The sequence below is a fragment of the Desmodus rotundus genome, chromosome 1 (genome assembly GCF_022682495.2).
Source record: "Desmodus rotundus isolate HL8 chromosome 1, HLdesRot8A.1, whole genome shotgun sequence".
Lineage (NCBI taxonomy): Eukaryota > Metazoa > Chordata > Mammalia > Chiroptera > Phyllostomidae > Desmodus > Desmodus rotundus.
The window spans coordinates 92144329-92172067 of record NC_071387.1 but is presented as its reverse complement, the minus strand read 5'-3'; the positions used below and the strand labels follow the sequence as shown (position 1 = coordinate 92172067).

The following is a 27739-nucleotide window of genomic DNA, read 5'->3' as shown; positions in this document are numbered from 1 at the left end:
CAGAAGCTACACTGAGAATGGTAGGAAGGGTAGTGAGTGAGTAGGGCTGACCCTACTCCCTTGGGCAGTGGCTGAGCTTCTGGAGGGGTATCTCAGCTGCCGGGAAGGATTCCTCCCTAGAAGCATGGGGTCTCAACCCCAAGCTGGGCTTCCCAGGCCAGAGCACCAGAGCCTGGAAGAGGTGCCCACAAAACATTTGACTATGAAAAGCAGCAGGGTTTCTGTCCATCAGGGAGAGATGGTAGTCTGCTAGAGGTACAGGGGCCCTCTTACAGGACCAACACACAAATTTTTATTTGCAGCCACTTGTTCTGGGCTCTGGCAGAGGGAGGGTGGAGTGGACTGTAGTCATGTGAGGAGAGCCTGGGGTTTGTGGCTCTGGGGAGAGGGCTGAAGAGAAAGCCCCAAGGATCCCTGTGCTGAGCCATTCTCCCATATTGCAGAAGCCATCTTTCCCAGGTGGAGCATCAGCCTAGAGGAGAACAATAGCTCCACACTCTGGAATCCCTCTGTCACATCACCCTGTGGAGCTTATGCCCTGCTGAGAAGGGCAGCTGCCTGGGCCAGATTGTAGAGGTGGGGGCAGACTCAGGGTTGTCAGTGACTGAGTTGTGTGGCATTGGGATGGGGGCCACACACCCCACCTTCATCTAAGTCTGACTGGCACCTCCCCATTGTGGGAGACCCTCTAGCCCCATCCTCCCAACACTCAGTGGCTCCACCCTGCTGAGCTCTGTGTCTTCCTGGCAGAACATGGAACAGACTGTGTTGTGTGGCTCTGCAACAGGAGCCATTTTTTCCTTACATGCCTGGCTGGAGCAGAGCCCTCCCTCACACAGCAAAATATTGGCCTGTTTTGGTCTGATAAACACTGCTAGCCTCACCCTGATGTCTCCTTGAGATCCTTCCCCCCCCAAAAAGTGTGCAAGCACCCAACAGGTGGCAGCTAGACTTGGTACACCCAGGGACATTTGCCGAGTGGCCTCAGACTCAGCACTGGCACTGAGTTTGAACCTGTACCAGTCTGGTAAGCACCACTCACCCCTACTTGGTGACTCACTAAGAACCTACTTCATGTAACTTGAGTACCACCAAAGGCTCTTTCAATGATTAAGCCTAACAGGAAGGCAGCAGTTGGAGGTAGATCTCGGGGTGCCTTGGGATCTTTCTGATCTGCCCTGAGTCCCATTGCTGGTAAAAGCCAGCATTGGTGCACAGCTTTGTCCTCCCTATGTACATCCAGGCCCAGCAGAAGCAGCCACACACTGTGGATTGCTGGTAGCTTCAAACAGGTTGCCCAGAGCCTGTTGCAGGCAGCATCTGACAATGGTGTGCCCCAGCATCCTTTTCAAGAGGCCCAGAGCCAACCTACCCAGTCATCAGCTTCAGACAACATCAAAGCAGGATCAAGCTTCACAAGTGGCATGTTCAAAGGGAGATCTTGGCAGGCATTAAACCCTGCTGAGGTGAATTCCACTTAGTGTGATCAGCACCTGCAGCAGCTTGTACACAGTGGTCAGGGTTGATCCTCACAGTCAGCCAGCCAGAAGGTCATTCCCACCCACAGACAGGCCAATTACAACAGGAGGGCAGACATAACCCACACAAGGGACATTCCTGACATACTCAGCTCAGTATAGTAGGTGTCCTACAGGGTTGTGATCAAGGAGACTGCACCAGTGGATCCCACAGGACACCTACTATATAAGGCCATCCCACCAAGATGGGGAGTCCTTGCAGATCTATCTAATACACAGAAACAAACACAAAGAAGCAGCCAAAATGAAGAGACAAAGAAATAGGCCCCAAATGAAAGAAAAAGAAAATTCCTTGGAAGAAAAACTAGATGAAATGGAATGAAAAGCAATTTTTCATATATAGAATTCAAATGGTTATAAAAATTCTCAATAGCATGAAAAAGACATAAAAAGCATTAAAAAGAGCCAGTCAGAAATGAAGAATACAACATCTGAATTGAAGAATGCACTACAAAGATGAACAGTAGGCTGCATGAAGCAGAGGATTGAATCAGCAATTTGGAGGAAAAGGTAGAAAAAAAAATCACCCAACCAGAGCAGCAGAAAGAAAAGAGAATTTTTTTTAAATGAGGATAATTTAAAGGACTTTTGGGACAACGTAAAGCATAACAACATAAGAGTACCAAAAGATAAGAGAAACCAAGAGATTGAGAAGCTATTTGAAGAAATAATGACCAAAAACTTCCGTAAATGGTGAAGAAAAAAGATACTCAAGTCCAAGAAGCATAGAAAGTTCCAAAATGGTGGACCCAAAGAGGCCCACACCAAGATACATTATAATTAAAATGCCAAAGGTTAAAGACAAAGAGAGAATCTTAAAAGCAGCGAGAGAAAAGAAGTTAGTTATCTACAAGCAAGCTCCCATAAGACTGTCAGCTGATTTCTCAACAGAAACATTTCAGGCCAGAAATATTCAAAGTGCTGTAAAGCAAAGATCTACAACCAAGATTTCTTTACCCAGCAAAGCTATCATTTTAAACTGAAGGAGAAATAAAGGGCTTCCTAGACCCCCCTCCAGAAAAGAAAAAAAAATTCTGAAGAACTCTATAAATGAGATGAAGAATGCATTAGAACAGCTTGGAAATAGAGTAGGCTATATGGAAGAGAAAATTAGCAAGCTTGAAAATAGAAATCTAGAAATTATTCAGGTGGGAGAAGAGAGATAACCAAGTTTGTTTTTTTTTTTAAAGAACCCTAAGAGAACCATCTGATTTCATTAGAAATGGCAACATAAGATAATGGGTATCCCAAAAGGAGAAAAGAAGGAGAAGGGAACAGATGTTTTTTAAACTAAAGAATTCTACAGGAACTATATAACTTCATTAGAAAGGTCAACGTAAGGATGATGGACATCCCAGAATAAGAAGAAGGTAACAGAGCCTATTCAAAGAAATAATTGATGAGAACTTCCCAAACCTACAGAAGGAACTTCAAGTTCAAGTACAAGAAGCTAACAGAACACCTAATTATCTCAGCTCAAAAACCTCTCCAAGACATACTGTATTAAAACTGTCAAAAATTAATGATAAAGTAAGAATTCTCAAAGCACCCATGGAAAGACAAATAGCAACCTACAAAGGAAACCCCATCAGATTTCTCAGAAGAAACCCTACAGTCCAGGAAACAGTAAAGTGATACATGTAAAATATGGAAAGATGGAAACTACCAGCCAAGAATAATACAGAGCTATATCTTTGTAAAGCAAAGTTATCCTTAAGATAGGAAAGAGCAATAAAGGCTTCTCAGGTGAACAAAAGCTGAGGGATTTATCAGAAGATCTGCATTACAAGAAATGCTGAAAGCAGCTCTTTTACTTGAAAAAAATGACAAAAATACACAAAACTTTGCGTAAGTTGACAGACAGAAGCAGAAAATTGCAACTCTATTTCAGAACAAAGTATTAAACAATTATAACATAAATGTTAAAGGGGAAAACTCAGACCTGGCTGGTGTGGCTCAGTGGATTGAGTGCCAGCCTGTGAACCAAAGGGTTGCTGGTTAGATTCCCAGTCAGGGCACATGCCTGGGTTGCAGGCAAGATCCCAAGTAGGGAGCACATGAGAGGCAACTAAACATTGATGTTTCTCCCTTCTTTCTCTCTCCCTTCCCCTCTCTCTAAAAATAAACAAATAAAATCTTTAAAAAAATAGGAGAAAACTCAGCTGGAAACAGGTTCAGTAAAATACAGCATGATCATTTAATGGAATACTGTGCAACTTTTGAGAAGATGAGAAAGCTTCTATGTGCTGATATGAAAAGGTCTCCAAGAGACACAAAGTGAAAAATAGCAATGAAAAAAAAAACAATGTGTATCATAAATAAGCTACCTTCTATTTTAAAAAGAGGTAATGTATACAATAATATTTTGAATTTTCATAAAGAAACTATAAAAGAATATACTAATTTACTAAAAAATTAATAACAGTGGTTACCTGTAGAGGGAAGGGGAGTTATAATACTTTGTATCTCATTTTATGTTGTTTTTATTTTTGAACCATGTGACTTTTTTAAAAACTTCCTTTAAAAAAGAGCATAGGCTTCAAAGTGAAAGAGTTTTGGATTTTGACCCCAGCTCTCCCAACTTGCTAACAGAATAAGAAACAGAAATTCTTTGAGCAGCAGCTTTAAAATGGGTATAAAATATAAAATGAGTATAGTAATAGTATCTTCTTCATAAGGACTGTGCATATTACAAGAGATAACATAAGTAAAAGTGCCTGATACCTGATAGAATCTAACTTTGATGCATTAAAAAATTTTTAAAGTTCCGATTATTGTATGACCTTGAGCTAGTTTCTTCCCCTTTCTACCTCCCCCTGGCCTGGCTTACCCATAGTCCAACAGCCAGGACGAAGAAGAAGTACAGAACCAGCACTGCGATGTCACCTGCCTCCAGCTTCCTCTGGGGAAAGGTCTCCAGGGGATCCGACTGCGTGGGTTGAGGGTTGCTGGGGGCGCTCTCCATGGTGCTGAATGAACTCTCACTCCTGTGGAAGGTCAAATGCCAGAAGCCGGCAACATTCTTCTCACCCTCTCCCTGGCTGCCTCCTTGGAACATCCAAGCAAGACAACACACATGGGTGGGGGGTGGGGTTGTGGAGACGTATCTGAGGGTAAATTCATCCATTCGCTCATTCATTCAGCAAATATTTGAAGTTCTATCAAAACCATGATTAATTTTTACCAATTCACTCACTCAGCAAAATATAAAGAAAAATAAACAATTTAAACAGCACAGATGGTTTCACTACCCCCTGCCACTTAACAAGCATGTGTCCAAGAGTGAGAAAAACAAGACACCTGAGTCAATTTCTGTTTCCCAGATACCTAAAAGCTGGGTCAAGACCTAGCCAACAGTTATGTCTGAGGCTCAGCTAAACACTACAATCTTGTTTAATAAACTTGCACAGATTTAATAAATACCTGTGTAATGTCTACTACACACCAGGCTTCATGCTAAGTGTTTACAAACTTGCAAAGTGGGCACTGTTGTTAGCACCATTTTACAGATGGGAAAACTGAGGCACAGAGAAGTTATGTAACTTGGCCAAGGTAATAGAGCTCAAGTGATAGAGCTGAACGTTGAAGGCAAATAGTCTTGCTTCAGAATTCATGTTTTGAACCACTGTTCTAAGCTATTTCTCAGTAAACTGCACTTCCATTGGTTGTTTAAGGGATTCCTGTGGTAGGCAGAATTATGTCCCCTCAAAGGTGCTTTATATCCTAAACCCCAGAACCTGTGAATAAGTTCAGTTACATGGAAAAGGACAATTAAATTTGCAGATCGACTTAAGGTTGCTAATCAGCTCTTCTTAAAATAGGGAGAGTATTTTAATTATCTGAGAGGGACTAATGCAATATAAGGGTCTTTAAAACTGGAAAAGGAAATCAGAGATGACAGTGTGAGAAGGATTTGGCTGGCTTTGAAGATGGAATAGTAGAGCCATGAGCCCAGAAATGCAGGTGGCTTCCAGAAGCTAGAAAAAGCAAATTAATAGATTCTCCCCTAAGACAAACAGAAGAGATTCAGACCTGCTATTACATGGATTTTAGCCCTTTAAGACTCACTGAAAATGCATGACCTTCAGAATTGTAAGGTAATAAACTTGTGCTGTTGTTTCCTTTAAAAATAATTTGTTCATTTCTAATCACAAGGTCCAGGGGAGACACAGGGCAATGCCTGTGACCCTGGGCTGTCCACCCCATTCTCAGTATCTGTAAATACCTTGTACAACACCAGGCTCCTGCCCCCAAGAGCTGGCTTGCATCCTAACAGCTGCAGAGTATAGTATCTGACCATGTGGTAAGTTTAAACTTGAGTTTTCTAGCTTATTTGTAAATACTGAAATGGAACTAGCTGTTCCAACTATTGATTTCCTAAAACTCTCATGAATGAATAGGTCACAGGAAAGTATGCTGTACAGCTATTAGAACCACTTAAATTTTTTAAAATGCCTTTCTCAAACAGCAGTGACTAAGGCCTCTTCTGTGTTCCCAGCTTCTAAGGCTGAGGGTGCCTGGGACCCAAGAACAACTGTACCCAGGGGTCCCCCACTTCCTAGGGAGTGATAGAGGAAGGACAGGACAGGCCAAGCAGGAAGATTAATAGTCAGTTTTATTGGGCTCAGACTGGGAGTCCAGGCATCTTGAGGACCTCTGTGTATCTGTCAGTTTTGTTCTCTATGTCTTTTCAGCCTGTTTCCATAATCTCGTGAGCTGTTTTTTCTCCCAGTGATGGATCTTGGCCTTCTCCTTCCTCTTCTCCTGAGTGGCTGTGACTGCCTGGTACTTTCAGCCAACCTCATGGGCTAGGCACCCTAGGGAGGCAAATTTCTGTGTAGCCTTCAGAGATGCCCAACCTTGAGGGCCACAGAAACCACTGTTCACTTTTTCTTGACATGGGGCAGCAGTATCCCATCAAACACCTTGAGGTGGTTAGAGGTGGCCTGGCCTTGCTTGGTCTTGTGGGGAACATGTTGCCTCCCATCGGCAAAGATGCTGCTGGAGTCCTGGAAGTGGTAGGGTCCAGGGGATAGGTTGATGTCCATCCACTTGCAGAGGATGACCACGCACTTCAACTTGTTCTGTAGAAATTGCCAGAATGTTGATGACCTCACAGAGCATGACCATCACCTTCTGACCCAGTAGTATCCACTTGGCTACAACAGCCACCAGTGGCCCAGGAGATGGCCTCAGTCATGGAGCACCAGGCCCTGCCCCTCTGCCACCTTTGGCAGCTGCCTTGGAAAGAAACTTGTACTGTTTCAAGCCACTAAATGGTAATTTGTTACAGCAGGAATTAGAAACTAATAAACTTCCCAAGAGTGATTTTTTATTATGTGTGATTTAGGAACTGACTTATTCCTGTATTAAGATGTGATTCAACTCAGTGTCAGACTTCGGGGTTCTAGGAATGGAAACATTGCTGGTGGGAGTGGTGTTCTTTCACTGGATCATGAGGAAAGCATTCCACAGACCCATGCATGGGAGACTGTAGTGTGGCAAGGTTTATTCAGGTAGAAGGCTGCCCCTGTGTCTCATCTCCATCCATCCTAGGATGGGAAAAAGTCCAACCATGTCCTCAGCAAGGCAAGAACAAAGGCTAGTATCCAGAGGTTCTGTGCAAAAGTGTAGTGCTTTAGAGCCCACAGGTGTCTGCTAAGTGGTCTCAGTTCCCATCCACGTAGCTTAGCTAGTGTTTCTGGCTGCAATCCACTGCTGTGTTGTGGTATCCAGGCTCCCTCTTGGAGCTTGCAGTTTGTAGTCAGCTTGGACCACATGGTTACAGAGAAAGAATGCACAAGTACATGGGGCAAGCATAGGTTCTCAGGTGAGAGAGAGAGAGAGAGAGAACAAGCTTCTTTGTTCTCCTGGGATTCTATTATCTTGAGAAGGACCAGGAACTTTTTCAAAATACCAATCAACTCCCCAGCTTTTGTGGGCTTCTTTAAAAAAAAATTTCTTAAATTTTTCTTAAATTCTTACCCGAGGACATTATTTTTTTCAGAATTGCTTTTAGAGAGAGATAGGGGAATAAACAAAACAAGACAAAACATTGATTGGTTTCTTCTCATATACTCCTTGACCAGGAATGGGACCCACAGTGCAGGCATGTGTTCTGACCAGGAATTAAACCTGCAGCCTTTTGGTGTATGGGACGACACTCCTACCAACTGAGCCACACCAGCCAGGGCTTTGGTGGGCTTCTGATGGGTCCACCCATTAGCCCTTTTCCAGGTTAGACTGACAAGCCTTTGCAGTCAAGCACCTCCCCTGCACTATTCTGACTTCTATTGTGCATGTGCTTACTTCCCCCTGTGTGCCCCAACAATCCAGTACTGGATGGGGGAAAAGAGGAGTATTAATCCTTCAGGGGCAATGCTGTGATCCCCTGGAGTGTGTGAAGCTATAGCTAGTTTTCTAGTGACGTAAACAGGCTTATGCTCCTGGGTTGATTATGCTCAATAATGTCCAATTCCCTTGGCTTCCTTCCTTATTGATAATTAGCTACTATCTATGTAACAAAAAGACTCAGTCCCTCCATGTTGTGCAGCTCAGTAGTGAAACAAACCCACCCACAGAAAATAACCACACCATGTGATGATTACTATAGTCTCCACTATACTAATGGAGACGCATAGGGACTTACATGTTAAGGAGTCCAGCTCAGGAGCCACACAACCATCTCCACCACTAACCAATCCTGATAACTTGGACAAATTTCTTAATTTCTCTAACATTTAGTTTTCCCACTTGAAAAACGGGACAATAAGAGTTGATATTTTATAGATTGCTGTGAACTACTACCTGTGAAGTGTTGAGCACAGTGCCTTCTACAGCTGCACTCAATAAATTGTAGCACTACTACTACTACAACTACTAATATTGTAATTATTATTATTATTTTCTACAAGGTGGAGTGAGGCAAGGACCACCTAATTTTGCATGAAGGAATCCAGGCAGCAGCATCTAAATCGGATTTTGATGGATGAATAGGTGGTCCTGTGTGGATGGGTGAGGGTTGGGGAGCATTCCAGGATGAGACGATAGCACCTGCAGATAATGAGGTGTGAATAAGCATGACCTGTTTAAAGAACCACCAGATTCTTGCCTGAGTACTACAATTGGAAAGGGGGAGATGAGCAGTGAGGTTGATCAGACAGGAAAGCGATTATACCAGCCCTTTGATGGCAGTGGTTCCCATCCTATCAGATATCATCCCCTGTTCTTATAACAAGTATTTTGTAATATCCTTTAAGAAAGGTTCTGAGGCCCAAATGTTAGGGGAAGTTCCCCTCTACATGAGGGGAACCCTGTCCCATGGAGTTCTCCTGGTTGCGAATGAAATGAGTCCTCCCAGACACAATCTGTCTGGTGGAAAAGGGGGTGGCTATTTCCTCTAGTGGAGAATGCCTCAGACCCTTCTCTGAAATGGCTTTTATTGAGATCAGTATGTGCAGGGGTACACAGCATACTTGCATAGCTCATCAATCAATGTCAACGGGCTATAGTGATAGAAAACAGATACTATTTATTGATAACAATTGAAGGAACACAGAGATCTGCCTCAGGTCCAGGTCTGTTAGACATACTGACGCCAGACGGTCATTAAGGCATGGTTCATGAGATAAGGAGTTCACTCCTTATGCTTTGAACTTAAACATCTATTTATATCAACAGGGTTATACAAAGCAAAGCAAACTTCAAAGGATTCAATGTATTCTTCAGGCCTGATTTCCCATGGGAACTCTCAATGCTCGTATCAGGTCATGCCTGCCTCCTGCATTCCCGGTGTTCTAGTCAAGAGCTACAGGCCTCTTTGAAGGCTTTGCTTGTATCTCTGATACCACACAAAGTGGTCCCCAACACCTACACCAACAAACAGTTCTCAGGCACCAGGAAGATGTCCAAGAATTCAACTCTGTTGTGACACTATCTACCCAGAGAGAGCATCTGATTCATCAAGTTAAAGGTTCGGACCTATAAGATTGTCCCCTACCCCCTCCAACATACACATGCACTCAGATGCCACTTCCAAGTCCAGGTTGTCACCTGTGCTTCGGACTTACTTGGCTATAGATTGGAGCTTCCAATGACACTCACATTCTCCTTGGGTTTAATTAATTTGCTAGAATGTCTCATAGAACTCTGAGAAGCATTTTCTGAGAAATAAAAGGAAAGCCATTTATAGTAAATTGATTAGGATGCAACATGAAACTGTCTGACTCCACTGAAAGACTCAAAGGTGCAGCCAGATGCTTTCAATGGCACTGAAGGAGTTGTGAATTTAAGAGGAATAAGAAATACAGAATAAAGAGTGAATCTACAAACACCAGAAGAGAGACTTGTATATACAACGGATGTGTAAATGTGTAAAAGTACTCTGTGATTTTAAATGTTATGAGGAACCAAATAGTTGTATGAATACCAGGCTCTTAGTTTAAGACAGAGCCCTCTGAAAAACATCTGAGACAATGTGAGAGCAAAAAGCATGTACATCTTTACATTAAAAATACCCCAACATATTGTGTTTTATGTAAACCAGAGATAGGTCCTGGCTTCAGATAGTTCTAGGCATGCTTCCAACCCACTGAATGTCTGGTGGGACATCAGAAGGTCTTTGTTCATGGGGCAGCTCTGTGCTTTTCAGGGTGTCTAGCTTCTCTGGCATCCACACACTAAATGCCAGTAGTACCCCCAAGTCATTGTGACACCCAAAAGTGACACTCATAAATTTTTAAAACATCTCTGTGGGGAGAGAAGCAACACCTCCATTCCATACCTGCTCTAAGTTCAGGAAGCAGCATTGAAGAATTTTGGACAAGGAAGTGGCAGGAGGCTTGACTAGAAGCAAGAAGGTAGGGAGGAAGGATATTTAGTTATGACAAGTGACTAACTGACAGAGTAAGTGAGCAGTGGGAGCATGGGGAACAATTTCCTGCTTCCCATCAGAACTGCCCAAAGACTGAAGGCCTAGTTGCCTGTGTAGGATTTTTCTTGTTCTTAAAGTAGAGTTCCTTATCTTCCACACTATTGACATCTGGGATCGGTAATTCTTTGTTATACAGGGCTGCCTTGTAGGGTGTTTAGCAGCATCTTGGTCTCTACCCACTAGACAGCCATCAGTGTCCCCCAGATTAAGAACCTAGAGGCCAGCAAGAGGCTGGATGTTCACTTAGAGAAGACGCCTTAGGGAAGTGTTCAAAGCCATGACCATTCCAAGTGTCAGGGTATTGACACTTTGAACTTCTCTCCCTGGGGCTGGGCCTCACTCTTGTTCTGTTGGGAGAATGCCCACAGCTTCTCAGACCTGGACACGGTGGTTCTCTCCAGGGAGGCAAAGACCCAAGCAAGGCTTGATCCACAGCATTGACAGAAGGAGGAGAGGGGGAAGGAGGGAAGGAGGGAAGGAAGGAAGAGAAGTGTCAGGCAAAGCAAGCTCAGACCCTTATTTGGCTCTCTTGCAGGAGTACAGAGCAGAAGCCTGAATTCCAACCCAGATCACCTGAGCTCAGACTGAACCCAAGACCTTGAAGGGAGAAAGTGGGAAGGGAGGGTGGGAGCTGGATCTCCCTAGCTTTCTTGCCAGGGAGTGGAGGGTCTAACCAGAAAAAGCAGATCTGGAGACTCAGGGTGGGAGGCTAGATGGCCCTTCAAGGTGGTCTCAAGGGCAAAGCCCCTGTTAGGTATGTTGTGTCCTTATTTCACTTTGTAAGCAAGGAAACTGTGTCTGTGGCTGATGAGTGGCAATGCTGAGACTCAAATACAGATCTGTCTGACTTAGAGTCTGCATTTTCAAACATTTCAACCTGCTGCCTCCAATGATGAGGACAAGAAACTTAGGAAGCAGCTTAATTGGGGACTGAGATAGATTGTTCTACAACCCAACAGGTCTAAAGGGGAGGAAGGAAGGAGGAGGGACAGCAGGTTGACTGGGTGAGCCAGCCCTCCCCTGTCCCCAGTCCCTCCACCAGCTGCCCCTTCCAGGCCCTGGCCTGCCAGGCACCAAGAGGGGTGTAGACAACCAAGCCATTCATCACCGCTCTGGACAGGCTGGTACCACTTGAAGCTCTTCCTGCATCCCAGGAGGTGGGGCCCTGTCAGGGCTAGGAGGGCCTGGCTGTATCTTCATTGTGGGACTAGGAGCACAGACCAGAGAGACCACAGAACCCAAGTGCTGCTGCCTTGGTCACAAGCTCACAGGGGAGCCTTCAGGTGCTCCTTCTTCAGCAAACCCACGAGCACCTTTACCCAAGTGCCAGGCATGGAGTTCACTACATTTGTGGTCTTATCCTCACCAGCCGGTGAGGCAAACACATTACACTTCTACGGGAAACAAGGTACAAAGAGGTGGAAGTGAACTAGGCTCAGGCCCTGGCCGTGCCACTTGCTTCTCAGGCACAGTAAGTGCCCGATGTGGGATTTAAATCCAGGTCCCAAGCAGAAGCTCATTGTATTATCCAGTATTGGCAGCTCCGTCTTCCTTTTGTCCCTTCTTCCTGCTCTTCTCTCCTTCTTTCTCTCCTTGCCTTCAGTCTTTTGCTTCCTTTCTCTGTTTCTTTACCATAAACACTTATTAGGCACCAGCTGTGTGCCAGGCTCTGTGCTAGGCAAGGAGGACAAAGAGGTGAGCAAGGTGAATCTGGCTCCATGCAGTGCCCTGTGTATCCAGACCCACTCGATGGAATGACCCTAGTGCCCTTTGCCCCTTGAACTGCCCCAGGAGGGCCACCAGGGGTGGTGGGCTCCTGCTTCATCTCCTGTGAGGGGTTCTGCCTGGATGGGAGAGCAGGGTTAACTGGAGTCGGGCAAAGCGGGCCTTATAACAATGGCTTTGTTTGCAAGAACACCCTGCACTTGTGGTCACCCCTGGGCCAAAGAACAAAAGGGAGCTGGGCCACAGGGATGGCCATTTGCCCTTTTCCTTTTGGCCGGTTACATAATCTGCATCGCAGATGTGGAAATTTTCCACAGTTCAGCTGAGGAAAAGACTGGGGACCGAATGGACAGGTAGGGTGGGGGAGCATTCACTCCTGTGTGTGCATGCACTGGTGGGGTGTATATTATTTTTTATAACTTTTGTGCATCTGAAACATTTGATAATGAAAGTAAAAGAAACAAACAAGATTTACAGCTTAAAACTGTTTGCGTCTATTCAATACATTCAAAGACACAAAACAGTGTAAAGTATTTGGCTAGGATGGGGCATAGCTGCCGAACATCCAACACATCAGCAGGGACAGAGAATGGGAGAGGGAGAGACAGACTGAGAACCTAGAGAAAGGCCCTGTGCTGGGTGAAGATGACAGTGACCATCAAATTACAGATTTCAATTGCAGGAAAAATACTCTCCTGGAAATAGCTGTGTCATGACAAAGTGTCAAGCTGTTAGAAAGACATTGCTTGGTTCAAATACCACATCTGCCTCTTATTAGCTCTGTGATCTTTGGGCCTATAACCTCTCTGAGACTCTGTTTTTTCTCAGTGCAACATGGGTACAATAATCAGATCAATGTCACAGGTTGGTTAAAAGCATTAAGCGCGTTCATTACATAACGTGATTAGGTCCAGAATACTTGGCATGTCCCTGTCCTTATAAAACCATTTAAAAAAGAACGTGGACATTGTGGTCAGGAAGACCCTGGCCACCTATGTGTGTGCGTCTCATCTGAAGCACACAGAACCCCTGAGAGGTCAGCTCTGGTGAACCCCATTGAACAGTTATGGAAAACAATGCTGGGTCATGGGCTCAACGTCACACTACTAATAAATAACTAATCCTGGGCTCCCCCCAGGCATACCCCTTGAGCTCCTAACCATTGGTCTGCACATGGACATTCAGCAGGGAAAATTGTGGGGTGATAACAAGGGCTGCTCTTCCAGACCCCAGCCGCTCACACCCTTTCCAGCGATTCTCCTGTGGCACCTTCAGTGGAGGTAACTACCTGGCTTTTGATTGGCTCAGGTCTGGGGTGCACAGCAAGGCTGGTGTGGAGGCAGCCCAACCAGAGGGAGTGGATCTACTCTGTAAGGCAGAGTGGGTCTTCAGGGCCTAGACTGTAGAAGGGAGGAACTGAAGGTCCACCTCTGGTCAGTTTGGCCATTTACACTATGGGGTTCATTGGCGACAGGTCTTTAGAAAAAGGCTAAGAGGACAGCTTCCAGGGACTTTCGGTTGAAGAAGAGAGCACCAACCCCAGTGTGTTAGGAAGAGCCACAGCTCTGGTATTTAGGAAAGATACTACAGGCACGGCAGGGAAGCTTTCCTTAAACAGTTCACAGATGGCATCACATGTGAGTTCAGGGGACCCAGTGAGTGTTCTCCACTCTCCTTGTCCCTCCATTGATGACCTCGTCTCATGATTCCTGGAGGGAACGAGTCATGAAAGCACCTTGTGAGGCCCAGACCTGTCTGTCCATCTTAGTGGATGCCCAGTTGGCATTGCAAACTTAACTAATCCAAATTGGAGACTGTGATGGTCAGCAGCTGCTAGTCATCCCATCTCACTAAATGGCAACTTAACTCACCCAACTTCTTACATAAGAAAACCAGGAGTCATCCTTAAGTCATTCATTCATTCATTCATTCATTCATTCCTTTGTTCATTCATTCATTAGATGGTGTATGAGCATCTACTCTGTACCAGCCACTATGCTGAAGCACCAAGGATGCCATAGTTCACAAACATACCATCAAAGAATTTAGAACACTTCTGTCTCATCTCCCAGAATCTATTGACCTCTAATCCCATCCTATTCTACTTCCAAAATATAGCTTGAATCCATCCACTATCCCTCACCTTGACTTCTCTCACTTTAATCCAAGCCACTTAGAGCAGGTAGCCCCTGTCTTACCTCCCTGACACCCTCACATGGAAGCCAGAAAGATACTTGAACATACATCAGATCAAATCATTTTCCTGCTCGAAGCACATTCGTGCCTGCTCTGTTATGGCCCTGCCCATCTCACATGGGCCTTCTTTTTATCCCTTGAGCATTATTTCATGCCTCAGGGTCTTTGCCTTTCTGTTCCCTCTGCCTGAACTGCTGTTCCCTACACTCTTGGCTTGACGAGCTCTTACTCATCCTTCAGATGTCACCCTACTGTTACATCCCCAAAGAGCCTTCTCTTAACCTCAACCCAAATTTTGTCCTTAAATGATTTGTCCTCACAGCAAACATGACTTCTCGTCGCTGCTGAATCAAGCATGACATTTCACTTGTATGACTCTCTCATTACTGCCTGCCCCTACTGCATGGTAAGTGAAGACTTACATTGTGTCTCCAAAGCAGCGTTAAAAAGGGAAACCACAAGCCCAAATGGAGTCACTTTTGCTCAGCCATGTCACCAAAGCAAAACCACAGCAAGCCTGCTTGCAGTTTCAGCCTCTCCCGGAGTGGGATTTTAATCCAATCAGTCTAGAATTTCCAGGTTAGCACTACTGAGTTCATCTGCCTGATTAGACTGCTTGCCTTCCCTTAAGGGACCCTGTCCCTGCCTGAAATGATCTATTTTTTAACTTCTTAATCCCATCCTCTTTCTGCTATATAAACCCCCCGTTTTGTTTTGTACAACCTGTCAAAGCACCCTTCTAGTGGCTGGGTGGGATGCTGCCCAATTTATGAATCAGTTAATGAAGCTATTTAGATCTGTAAATGGACTCAGCTGAATTTTGTTCTATTACAGCAGGCACTCAGCAAACATTTGTGAAACACGCAACTGTGGACTTTTCAGAGCTGTTGCCACGTAACCTGGCATGTCTAACACCCTTCTCCCCCAAGACACATCCCTAGGATGCCTTTTGGCTGAGGGCTCCTCTCCCAGCCACGGCCCAGAACCACCCAGCAGAAGCCATTGGGCATAGGTATTGTGGGTAAGCGCAACCATGGGAGTTGGGTTTCAGCTTTGCCACTCTATGCAAACTTGGGCCAGTTTCTTAATGGCCCTCAGGCTCTGTCTGTGAAGTAGGGGCTGTGCCCTCACAGGGTGACTGTGTCAGTTAGAACAGGCCCAGGACAAGCCACCCTGTGCATGTGTCCAGAATGTACCAGTGAAAACTCCTTTTGCTAGTGGTCAATACCAGCTGCGCTGCAGTGGCAATGGAGTTTTATTGTTTTTTTAATTCTTGAATTTTTTTCTTTTCAATTTTTAAATTATTTTATTGTTCAATTATTGTTATGTAGATGTTTTCACCTGCCTTTTCTCTTTGGGTCCTCTGCACCTGTGAACTGGGCTGGGCTGAAGTTCACCTTTTTTCCATTTAACAGATAAGGAACCTGAGGCTCAGCGAGTGGCCAGTGACTCGGTAAGTGGGAAAAGTGAGACCCACACCTGCTGATGCTGGCTGTGCCCACCCCTCCAAATGCATTTCTTCTGCCTGTTGTTGATAAGACTTTCCCAGGGAGAGGAGCTACGCAATCCCCACCCTGTGGCTCTCAGCTGCAGGTTTTCCTGTTAGCTCTCTGTCTGGTCCCAGCCCAGTTCCTCCAGTTTGCAAAATGGGCATTGGAAGGGGTGTCTTACCTTCCTATGGATGCAGAGCCCACCTGCTCTGGGGCCTGTTGGTAGCTTCTTCAGCAGAAAGAGGCAGAGAGGCAGTGAGAAAGGGGACACCTGGGCTCCTCTCCCTTGCAGCCGGAGCTGAGGAGGACAGTGGCAGCCCTCCCTCCTGCACTGCCTGCTGCTTGCTGAGAGAATCTTCTTGCAGGTCAAACTCCAAATTCCAGGCTGAGATTAGAAAAAGTGAGAATGATCTTCCCAGGGGCAGAGGAGAAGATGGGCCCAGCCCAAACCCTTGAACTGGAACTCAAACCTGTCCCTGTGGGAAGGTGGCAAGCCCTAAGCTCCATCCTCAGCCTCCCTGGAGCCTTTACCTGATGGGGGGCCATGGCTCGGAGAGGTGGAGGGTACTACTCAGCTTCATCACCCACTCTTCTACTGGTCCGCCTCCATTCTGGGACAGGCAGGCTTGGGACAGCTGGAGGAAGGGGGAGGACAGATGCTGGTGGGGGAGACAGGGGACAGAGGAAAGTCCCAGGAGAGCACTTCAGTGCAGCCCAGCCGCCTCCACAGCATTAACAGTGACCTCTCTGTGTTTAGTCCCTTTTCCGTGTGCTCTCCACAACAAGCCTGAGCAAAGACAGGCGTCTGGAGTCCTGAGCAGCTGTCAGGAGTGACCAAGCCAGAGTCAGGGGCCCAGGTGTGGCCCCGACACCGGGACAGGCTGGGACAGAGGAAGGCTTTCATTGGACAATCAGAGCATTCAAGACTTTTTTTAAAAATAGCATTTGCAGAACAAGAGACTTTAAACAAGACTCCAGATTTCCGACTTAGATGGAATAATATATGACATGTCCATGCCAGGCCCACACACCCACAGGCCCACTGCTGGCTGGAGCAGAGTCCTGGCCACAGACCTGACCTGCAGCATGCCACTGCTCCATGGGGCCTGCCTGGGCCTGGGGCTGCAGCCCCTGGGACAGAGAAATTCAAGAACAGTGACTGAATATACACAGTTCCTGTTCTAATGTTTCCTGTGTCTCTGCTCACTTGGTCTTTCCAATCACCCTCTAAGACAAGCCCTATTATTATCTCCCTTTTACTGATGAGAAAACTCACCCAAGGTCACCAAGGCAGTTAGCAGCAGAACCAGGATTTGAACTCAGAGTTCTACAGAAGCAGTGGAGGGGTGGGGGAAGGGTGGCTTAGAGATATGTCCACTGGTGGAGGGTAGCCTGCCTGAAAAGAAGTCCTGGCAATTAAATTGACACCAGCATGAATGGGGGCCTGCCCGGTCAGGGGAGGGGAATGGGACCTGAAGATGGACAGAAGTGGGACAGGCAGCCGGGGAACAGCTGGACTGATGCTGCAATCTGCCTCCAGAGGAATGCTGCGGGACGTGCATGGTTTCACCAGTCGGGGTCTAGCCCTGCATCCTTGAGGGCTGTCTAAGGGACAGCGGTCAAGTTCCAGGACCACAGTGCCTACACAGGAGACATGTAGAGGAGTGAGGCAGGGCTGGCCAGGCTGCAGCCAATGGGAGAGCACGCATCCCAGCTGAGGAGGACAGCCATTACTCGGCTCCAACCAGGGGGGGGGAGTCCAGAGTTTTGTATAATGTCTTACAATTACTAATCTGTAAGGACCAGATATGGCCCACTGACACTGGCTTGTTACCGCTGACAGCTTCTTTGCTCGTCCAGCTCTTGACGCCTCATTGGCACTGTAAAGAATAGGAGAAAATGATGGTGCAACCTTTTGGGGGAAGTTTTTGGATGTTTCTCATAAAGTTAACATATAGCTACCCAATGGCCCTGTAATTCCACTCTTGGGTGTTTATCAGGAGAAATGAAAAGATATGTTCCTGCAAAGAGTGGAGTACCAATGTTCATTGCAGCATTGCTCACAGGAGTCCTGTCAGTACATGCAGACCCAAGGAAAATCTGTCTCCGCAGCAGACGGCAGGTAAAGACCCAAGAAAGAAACTGCCACTCTAGTCTGGCGATTAAAAAGGGTTTATTAAGGGAAACTTACAAGCACATGTCGGGTGCTGCAAAGTGAAGTGGCTATCCTCCACATCACTTCATAGGTGTCAAATAATTATATAGAACAGGGCAGGGTGGACAGGGTACTGGTACGTAACCAGTCCCAGGTACAGGAAGATGCCCAACATGCTCAACCAGGTCAAGACAATGGCCTGAACCAGCATGCGTGGAACGCAGAAGTACTGCTTTACGTCAGAGGGGAAGTGATCAAGGTGTCTTTTATGTTATAAAGTAATGCTTGGACTTCACCAAAGGATGGGGGCTTGTTGCCAGGAGAGCCAGCCATGTGATTCTGGGGCTAAGGGTCACAGTCCCACCCCCAACCTAGAAGATGGGAAGAGGTGCCAGAGATACAATCAATCACCAATGGCCAACAATTTAATCTATCACAACTCATGAAACCTCTGCAAACCACCCCCCACCCCACCACCAAAGACAGGGTTCTGAGAGCTTCTGGTTGGTGAACACACAGGGTTTTGGGGAGAATGAGACCCCAGGGAGGACATGGAAGCTCCAAGCTCTTTTCCCATACCTTGCCCAACATCTCTCCCACCTGGCTGTTCCTGAGTTACGTCCTTTCAGAGTAAACCAGCGATCTAGTGAGTAAAATGTTTCTCTGACTTCTGTGAGCCACTCTAGCAAGTTAATGGACGACTGAGCTCTACAGAAATGTGTGATTCCTGCTGAATTTTCTACAGTCATTTAGAAACACACCTTCACCTATCCACAACATAAAAATATTGGCATATATTGTAACAACTGAAAAGAGCAAACCCAAAACCATGAAGTAGCCAAGCTTCCCAGCAGGGAAGTGTGGGACTGAACCCAGTTTGAGTAAAAGGAGATACATTTTTTTACTTAGTAACCATGAAACCTGGGGCAAATCAGCAGCCTCTCTGAGTGTTCAATGTCCTCCATGCCCACTTTACAGGGCATTGAATGAGGATTCAGAGAGAGAGTCAGGAAAGCACATGGCCCATGGAAAGTGCTCCTGTCAGTGTTGACTCCCTCCTTCTTCCAAAAATGAATCCCTGCATTAACCACAAGCTGCCTGCTTTGCATTTAGTTGCCACTGAGAATCTCAAACCTTATTCTTTCTCTTTATGATGGCTTCAACAAGAAAAAAACTCTACATTTTTTCTCCTTTTCTTTTTCTTTTTCTTTTTTTTTTGGTTCATTCCCTGCTCCCAAAGTCATGGGTCTCCTAGACCTGGGTCGCTTGGTTTCTGCAGCAGCCACAAGACAGAGCGCAAGTGAAGAGCCCCGAGGCAGACCCCGGCCTCAGTCAGCTTCCTGCTCTGAGCTGTGTGTGTTCTTGTGTAAATGACGTTAGAGCTCTGAGTCCAGACCTTCTCATCTGAAAAAGGGTTGTCCTAATAATAGTGCCAAGCTCTTTTGTCAGAGAGACTCAAAGTGATCATACATGTAACGCTCTTTGTAATTCTAAGATGCTATTTCTCTTTTTTCTCTCATTATGTCATGAACGTCCAGCACAGTTTCCAGGAGGCTATATGACACAAAGTGTCACCACAGAGCAAAGGCAGAAGTGGAGGTGAGAGCCCAGCTTATTGAACAGAACATTCAAGGGGTTCATAAAAATGTAAGACAGGCACTGTTTTCACTAAATCTTTTGGGAAAATAAAGTTGGTTTTCATAAACATGTTATTTATGTAAAATGCAATGGGTTATTCTTTTTAAGTGAATTAATAAATATTATTAACTGTTTGTTCATTTAAATGTCTAATTTGGTAAATACCTACAACAGAACCCTTCCTTGCAAAGGGTTCCTGAGACCAAGTGCTTTGAGAACAGCTGCCCTGTGCCAAACTTGATACACGCCAGTGCCTTTGGGAAACTCTTGTAAATGTTCCGTCTAAACTCATAGCATTCATTCAGTGTGTTCTGGTGAAAGAAGACCCTCCATGGAAAATACATTTGTGGCAGTAGGGCCTGTGAGAGAAAGTTATCTGTAACTCAGCAGACCCTGCTCGTCAGTGTGTAGTGAATTGTTAATGAGGCAACAAGGATTCCACTTCAATTAATTGCTAAACACTTTAACAGCAGGTCACCCATGACAGAGAGGTTGAAGTTTGGTGTGTGACTTCCACACACTTGAAGATTATTAGAGTGGAACAGAATGCTGGGAAGCCAGCTGGACCAAACTGCCTGGGTCACCGTTGTCATTGCCGTTGTGTGCATTCTAGCGCATGGCCAGCTGTGGGGTGCCTGGGCTCTGCCTTGAGCGTCTGGTTAAATCCTGGCTGGACTGGCTTTGTGGCTTTTGGCAAATTACTTCACCTCTCTTTGCCTCAGTCTCAGCATCTGTCAAATAGTTAGGATTGTTGCAAAGATCAAATGAAAGGATGACCTGAGGTGGGGCTGGCCAGCAAAACCTGCCTTTGTTTCTTCTGAGATGACACCAGCCAGCCCCACATGTGGCCAGTGCCTGCCCATGAACCAAGAGGGCATGTGATCTAAGGAATTTCTTCCTCACCTGCTTAAGAGGGAGCACTGGGCCCTGAGCACCCACTCCTTTCCACCTTCCCACCAGTCAGGACAGCCTCAGTAGCCACATGTGGGAGACAGAACTACTGCTGATGGTCTGCGTTCCTGATGGGCTGGAGAAGCCACTGATGTGGAGCCCCCATGGATTGAGATGGGAGACAGAAAGGACCTCCTTTTACCTGATTTGTGCACAGCTGTGCAAAGCATTCGGAAGAGCATCTGCCCATGGTAAGCACTGGGTGAACTTTGGTGCTAGGTCCCTACTGTCTTGCTCTGGGAGGACACACCTAGTCTTGTCTCTCAGTACAGGACACATACATGTAACACATTCTCCATCTTTGGCAGGCAGCAAAGACTCTCGATTTTGCGTTTGGACTGCATGAAGTGTGTGGCCCTAAACAAGTTGCGTCACCTCTCTGAAAGTGCTTTCTCATCTGTTAAAGGAGGGGCATGGCAATGGTCAGGCGTCAATGCGATCCTCCATGTAAACTGCTGAGTTTAATATTGTAAATGCTAAATAAGTGTGTGGTCTTATTTTAGTGATGGTTTTCAATATTTCTAGTGGATACTGTCTCATAAATGCCCAGCTGTTGTTTTGAATCTTGATTCGATAGTGTCATCTAGCAGGTGTTTTGTCCAACTGGTGATCATCCTAAAATTAGGAACATCTGGTTTCCAGTCCTAGGCCCCTCCTTGCCCCACCTAGGCACAGCCCATAGGGAGCTGGAATAAAATAGAGAACACAGATGGGATCCCCTAGCTATGGGTTAGGAAATGTCACTGCACTCATGGTACCTGTTGACATCATGGCTATAGTCTATGCCTTAATCCAAGCCTGACCAAGAGAAGCCAGCTGTCCTAAATGTTTCATAGATCACACATTATGTCATTGTGTTGGGGGGAGGGAAACTTCTCTCTACCTCTCATGGTAATGAGATATACATGAGTCAGATTAACAAGAGCAAATAACTAAATTTTATTATACACATATGCATGGGAACCCACATACATGAGAGGTTCAGAGACAGAGAGGGAAGATGGGGTATATATGACATTCTGAGCTCAGGATGAGGTGAGATGCCTGGGCTCCAGAGGCGGGGGAGGTAATTGTAGGATGATAACAAGAGCGGTTGGTTGTTCAGTGGTTGGCAGTTTGTGCTGCCCTATTGATAGATGGTCATAAAAAGATTATTTCTGGTAATTACTCTTACTATGGGCAAGGCCCCTAATTTAATCTTTAAGACAGAGGTCACGTTTTTCGTAATCTTGAAGGGTCTCAACTCCCTTCAGCCCAAAATAATTCACATGCCAGATGAAGAAGGCAGCCAGTCAAGAAGGTTTCTAATGTGAGACTCGAGGCGTCTTCAGGCGGAGTGAAAGCAGGCCCCGACAGCCTGTTAAATGTCCCTGGTTTTCAGTTTCAGCGTCTTTGGGGATCTATCTGCAACAGACACAGGACTTCTCATATATGAGCTGTTGTGCTTTGTTTGAAGTCATCCCATTTTAGCTTGTACAGCTTGGGATAAAGGCAGTTTCTCAATGATTCTAGTCAAAATAGTGGGAGGAAAATGGACAAAGTTAGTTTGGAGGGTCATAGCCAGATATTGAAGGAAACTAGAAGAGTTCAAGATCCAGTCCAGTTTTCAGATAGAAACATAACCTCAAAAGACAATAAACAGCACTGGAATATAATATCCACAGAGGTGTGTTACTGAAACATGACTTTTCTCTCTAAAATCACCCTCATTTTTACCTAAGATAACCAAATTAAGACTTATTTGCTAAATAAATCTAGTTTCAATGAATTTGGCCTGATCATTTGTATAAGACCAGCAAGATTAGTAATTAAACGTGTAAGCTCTTTTAAATCTTCTTTGCTGGAGTTTTTCATAAGGAATCTTTAGATTGAACTTAAAAAGGCCTCTCAAGGTGAGAAAAGCCAAGTCAAGGACTCACCATCAGGCTTTGCCTGCAGTATCTTATACATTTGGGAGAGTTCATCTCCTCTTGAGGTCCCCCAGATACCCTGAGATTCCTGCACCCTTTATTCACCTGGTGAGCCTGGCTGGGAACCCTGTGAGGAAGGTACCAGGCCTGTTTCCCCGCCCCCCCCAGAAGCCTTCATTGGCTTCCATAAGTCAATCTTATTTTCTTAAAGCTGTGGGGCCATAGCTGCATCTGGCATGTCTCTTTGAAATGTGACAGTCCAGTCAGAGCCTTGGTAATTTAACCAGTTTCCAACTGTGTTCTGTTATAAGGAGAATAGAGTCTTATTAACTTACACCAATTACAATATTGCCATGAAAATAAGACTACTTACTCACTAAGAGTTTCCAAATTCTGGAGGAATTAGGTAGGGAGAAAAAGATAAATGTTTCAAGTCTTCTTACAAGGTATAATATACCAAAGTGCTCTAAGTAATAGCTGGCTTCAGAGAAACACATTTTTCCTTATAACTTGAAAACCAAAAAATTAAAGAACCAGCAATGTTTCAAACAAAAAGTCAAAAATTGTAAATAATCTTCATCAGCTCATTCAGCCCCATGTAATTAAGATTTTTTTTTTTCTGTTTGAATCCAGTTTTTCTGTTAGTTCTCCTGACCTTGCCTGATAATTGAGAATAATAGGGTCAGTGAGAATTCCAGGAAGTTTGCAAGGCTCATGTGATTTGCTCGGTAAACTGGGTGCTCTATCAATAGAGACTGTGGAAAGTGTACCCCATGTGGTAAACATGGTTTCTGACACTCTATTTGGCACTGTGAGGGCATCAGCCTTGTGGCAGAGGAAGGCTTCAACCTATCTGGAAAACAGACACACAGCAAGAACATGCTGATAACCTATACTAAGTGGCAGATGAATAAAGTTCAGCTTAAATGTACTATGGTGGATAAAGGAATGCAAAACCTCAAAAATAACCATCTAAAGATTTCAATCTGCCAGGGCAAGTCCTGTGATTTTCCTTTCTGTTTTATTTTATCAATATTTTAAAAATAGGTTTTTCATTCTGTTTATTTTATTTAGAAGCCCTCGCTTTCTAATCGTACTTTTTTTTCTTTTATTGATTCTAGAGAGACTGGAAAGGGAGGGAGAAGGAGAGGGAGGGAAACATCGATGTGAGAGAGAAACATCAATCAGTTGCCTCCTACACACTGCATGTGCCCCAACTGGAGGCTGAACCCACAACCCAGGCATGTGCCTTGACTGAGAATTGAACCAGTGACCTTTCACTTTGTGGGATGACACCCAACCAACAGAGCCACACCATCCAGGGCCTAACTACACTTTTTTTTTATTGTTATTCAATTACAGATGTATGCCTTTTCTCCCCATCCCTCCACCCCACCCCAGGTGAACCCACCTCCCTCCCCCACCTCCACCCTCCCCCTTGGTTTTGTCCATGTGTCCTCTATAGGGGATTACAGGAACTAACTACACTTTTAAGTGATCTAATCTAATTGGTACATTCTTCATAACTGCCATCAGGAATTTTAGAATTGTCATTTCCTTGAGGGCTAGCAGCTGTCTGGTTGGACCCTAGCTGAAAATGGAGTTTAGCCCACATTCCTGTCTATTTATCTTTGAGAACTTACCACTAGACAGTTATCAAGCTCAGTTCTTAAGACATAAAATATTTATTTAGATTATCTTAAAGTTAGCTTTTTGCCACTCTTTTTCTTTCATTTATCTTCTTAATTGCAGGACACTTGTGTTTTGAATGTCCTGATATACATTTTTTAACAATATCTGCAAATGTCTCCGTTGTCACTGGCTAGGATGTGATTGTGAGAGAGAGCTATCTTGGATCACGCAGATGAAAGAGACAGTTCAGGGATGGAAGGAGCCTGAGGTACCAGCCCTGGACTCTTGCAGCCAGATGGCTCAGTGAGAGAGCAGCCACAGCCACATGGTTCTCTGTTGTTGAAGCTACTGCTCTTCGGCGTCTGGTCCAACTGGTACATATGTTGTACTCCAACCAGCAGCATCAGCCACACCCCACCCAGACCTGGGATACCTGCCTCTGCATTTTAACGAGATCCCCAGGAGATTCCATGCACCTTCAAGTTTGAGGAGAGCTGTTTTGACACAATAATAAAGGGTATTCTATTGTTTCGGTATTTGATGACAAGCAAGGTTGCAGCGAATATGGTGGTCAATGCACTCTCCTGGACCACACCTTCTCCAGGTCATATCCTAGACAGGGATTGCTAACCCACGGAAGAGAGATCAAAGTTTTTGATGGTGGTTTGCTTGGCTGTTTTTGGTTTTTGCTTTTGTTTTTTAAGACAAGTGCAGTCCTGCGGGAAAGCCTTCTAATCTTATTCCTAGATGACTGAACTCAACACTTCTTCCAGAAAAAGGGAGTCACTGTGCGCCCTCATGTGGCTGCTTTCTCTACTTACAAGCAAGTGAATCCAGAGCTATCTCATCCATTCTCACCAGGGCTCCCTGGGTGGTTTTGAGACCACTTCCCACCAGAAATTGTGCAACACAGAGCTGTTTCCAAGAATACTTTAACATTATAATGCAAGATTAACCAAAGGGATGGGACCTCATCAAGTTAAAAAGCTTCTGCACGGCTAAAGAAAACAGCATTAAAATGAAAAGAGAACCAACTATATGGGAAAACATACTTGCCAATGATACCTTAGACAAGGGCCTGATCTCCAAAATACAGGAAGAACTCACATGACTCCACTCCAGGAAGACAAACAACCCAATTAAAAAATGGGCACAGGACTTGAACAGACACTTCTCCAAGGAAGACATACAGAGGGCCCAGAGACATATGAAAAGATACTCAACATCGCTAGCCATCAGAGAGATGCAAATTAAAACCACAATGAGATATCACTTCATACCGGTGAGAATGGTCATTATAAACAAATCAACAAACAACAAGTGTTGGAGAGGATGTGGAGAAAAGGGAATGCTAGTACACTGTTGGTGGGAATGCAGACTGCTGAGGCCACTGTGGAAAACAGTATGGAATTTCCTCAGAAAACTAAACATAGAGCTACCTTTTGACCCAGCAATTCCACTGCTGGGATTACATCCTAAGAATCCCCAAACACCAATCCAAAAGAACCTATGCACCCCAGTGTTCATAGCAGCACAATTTACAATAGTCAAGTGCTGGAAGCAACCTAAGTGCCCATCAGTAAATGAATGGATCAACACTATGGTACATTTACACAATGGAATACTACGCAGCAGAAAGAAAGAAGGAGCTCCTACCCTTTGCGACAGCATGGATGGAACTGGAGAGCATTATGCTAAGTGAAATAAGCCAGGCAGTGAGGGACAAATACCATATGATGTCACCTTTAACTGGAACCTAATCAACAAAACAAACAAGCAAGCAAAATACAACCAGAGACATTGAAATTAAAAACAATCTGACAGTAACCAAAGGGGAGGTAGGAGGGAATAATCGGGGGAGAGGACAGTTGGGAGAAGGGTTTTCAGGAACAACTATAAAGGACACATGGACAAAATCAAGGGGTGGGGGTAGAAGCAGGGGAGGGAGGTGGGGATAGCTGGGGTGGAGGGAAGTGGTGGGGGTTAATACAGACAACTGTAATTGAACAATAAAAAAATATATTGGCCAAAGGGAGTTTTATGTTTCTTTTGAAAAATGGCAATATGGAATGACTGATGCACGACAAACCATGCTTATGAAAAGCCTCAGCTTACTTGTCTTATTTGTGGGTTTGTGTTGGGAACTCTAGTCCTAAACTCTTGCTGCGGCTCCCCGCCTATGACTGTGAAGTCCATCCTTGAGGACAGGAGCTTCTTGCCGTCCTCACATGCACTCACTGATTACAACAATGTCCACTCTTAAAATTTTTTTTTAATCCTCACCTGATGACAATTTTTTCACTGCTTTTAGGGAAACAGGAAAGGAGAGAGAAAAATTGGTATGAGAGAAAAGCACCAATAGGTTGCCTCCCATACCCGCCCAGACCAGAGATTGTATGTGCCCCGACCAGGGATCAAACTCGAAACCTAGGTATGTGCCCTGACCAGAAATCAAACCTGAAACCTTTTGATTACAGGGCAATGTCCCAACCAACTGAGCCACACCAGCCAAGGCCAACAATGGCCACTGGACACAAGTGCTGCCTCCACACCTCTACATTGCCACCTCAGAGGTGTGCTTCATCCTTCTCCTAGACTCTTGGGGATGGATCTGGAGGACTCAGCTTCATCTCTATTCTGGAAAGATAATGCCTTTATCATTGGTGGTGGTAGCAGTGAGAATGCTACCCTAATTATTCTTCCTGTGTTTTACACAACACTCCAGTGGGGACTGGGATAGCTGTTGGCCACCAAACACGTATCTGTTTCCACAGTGAGGCCTGGAACTTTCCACATGGTGAATAAGACCTGTGAAGAACCTTAAGTCAGTTTTGCACCAGCCTGCTTTGCCACAAACTGACCAAAAAGTCAGTTTGGTTCTCTGAACAGTTTGGACTTTAGAATTGTAGATAAGGAGTGGTGGACTCTGGAGGTATCTCTGTTTCACAGCTGAGGAGGCAGACTTGGAACCATTAAATACCCTTTTCAAGGCCACCCAGCTGTGCCTTCATTCAGATGAAGTCAGAGGTCAATGGGGCCAATCATACAGGGCTTCACAGGCCACAGGAAACAAGGAGCATGGGGTTTATGCTGAGTGCAATGGGAACCACTGAAAGGCCTGAAGCTGGGAGTGACCTGATGTGACTTTCACAGCAGAAGGTGGGAGAACAACCCATTTGCTCAGGTAGGATATGTTGTGCTTGGATGCGTTTGTGTGAGGGATGCTGTGAATGGTGCACTGTGTGCTAGAACAGGGTTGTGCCCTGGCACTCCTGGCACTTGGAGCTGGACAACTCTGTACTGGGGCTGTCCTGTGAATCTGGGATATCTACTAGCTGGCTTTCCTCCACACACTAGATGCCAGGGGCAGTCACCATCCTCCCAGCTGTAACAGCCAAAAACAGCTCCAGACATTGCCTGTAGTAAGGTCCAAAATTGCTCCCGGCTGAGAACCACTGTCCAGAACAAAGTGGCTGCAGGTGAAAGGAGACTCTTGAAAGAGGGCCAGGAGTCTTTGTCCTGGAGGAGTGAGAAAAGAGCAACTGAGGAGGACTGGCAGAGGGGCCGGGGGG

The 27739-nt window shown here is 45.3% G+C and overlaps 1 protein-coding gene and 1 pseudogene across 4 annotated transcripts in view; both read right to left on the bottom strand.

The window, feature by feature from the left end:
* Window positions 1–16201, bottom strand: part of SLC5A11 (solute carrier family 5 member 11) — a 55417-nt gene extending 39216 nt beyond the window's left edge. For 2 of the 4 annotated variants that reach the window (XM_024560454.3, XM_071221799.1), the window contains exons 1-2: window positions 16063–16201; window positions 4369–4525 (exon numbers count right to left, since the gene is read on the bottom strand). In XM_024560454.3, coding sequence (XP_024416222.1) covers window positions 4369–4503 — 135 coding nt within the window. In that variant the 5' untranslated portion in view covers window positions 4504–4525; window positions 16063–16201. Of the gene's footprint in view, window positions 1–4368; window positions 4587–9607; window positions 9701–16062 lie in introns of all 4 variants that reach the window. The other 2 variants (XM_045195533.2, XM_045195534.2) reach the window with 2 other exon arrangements.
* Window positions 6163–16464, bottom strand: LOC112304717 (large ribosomal subunit protein uL13-like; annotated as a pseudogene).
* Window positions 16465–27739: the final 11275 nt, after the last annotated feature.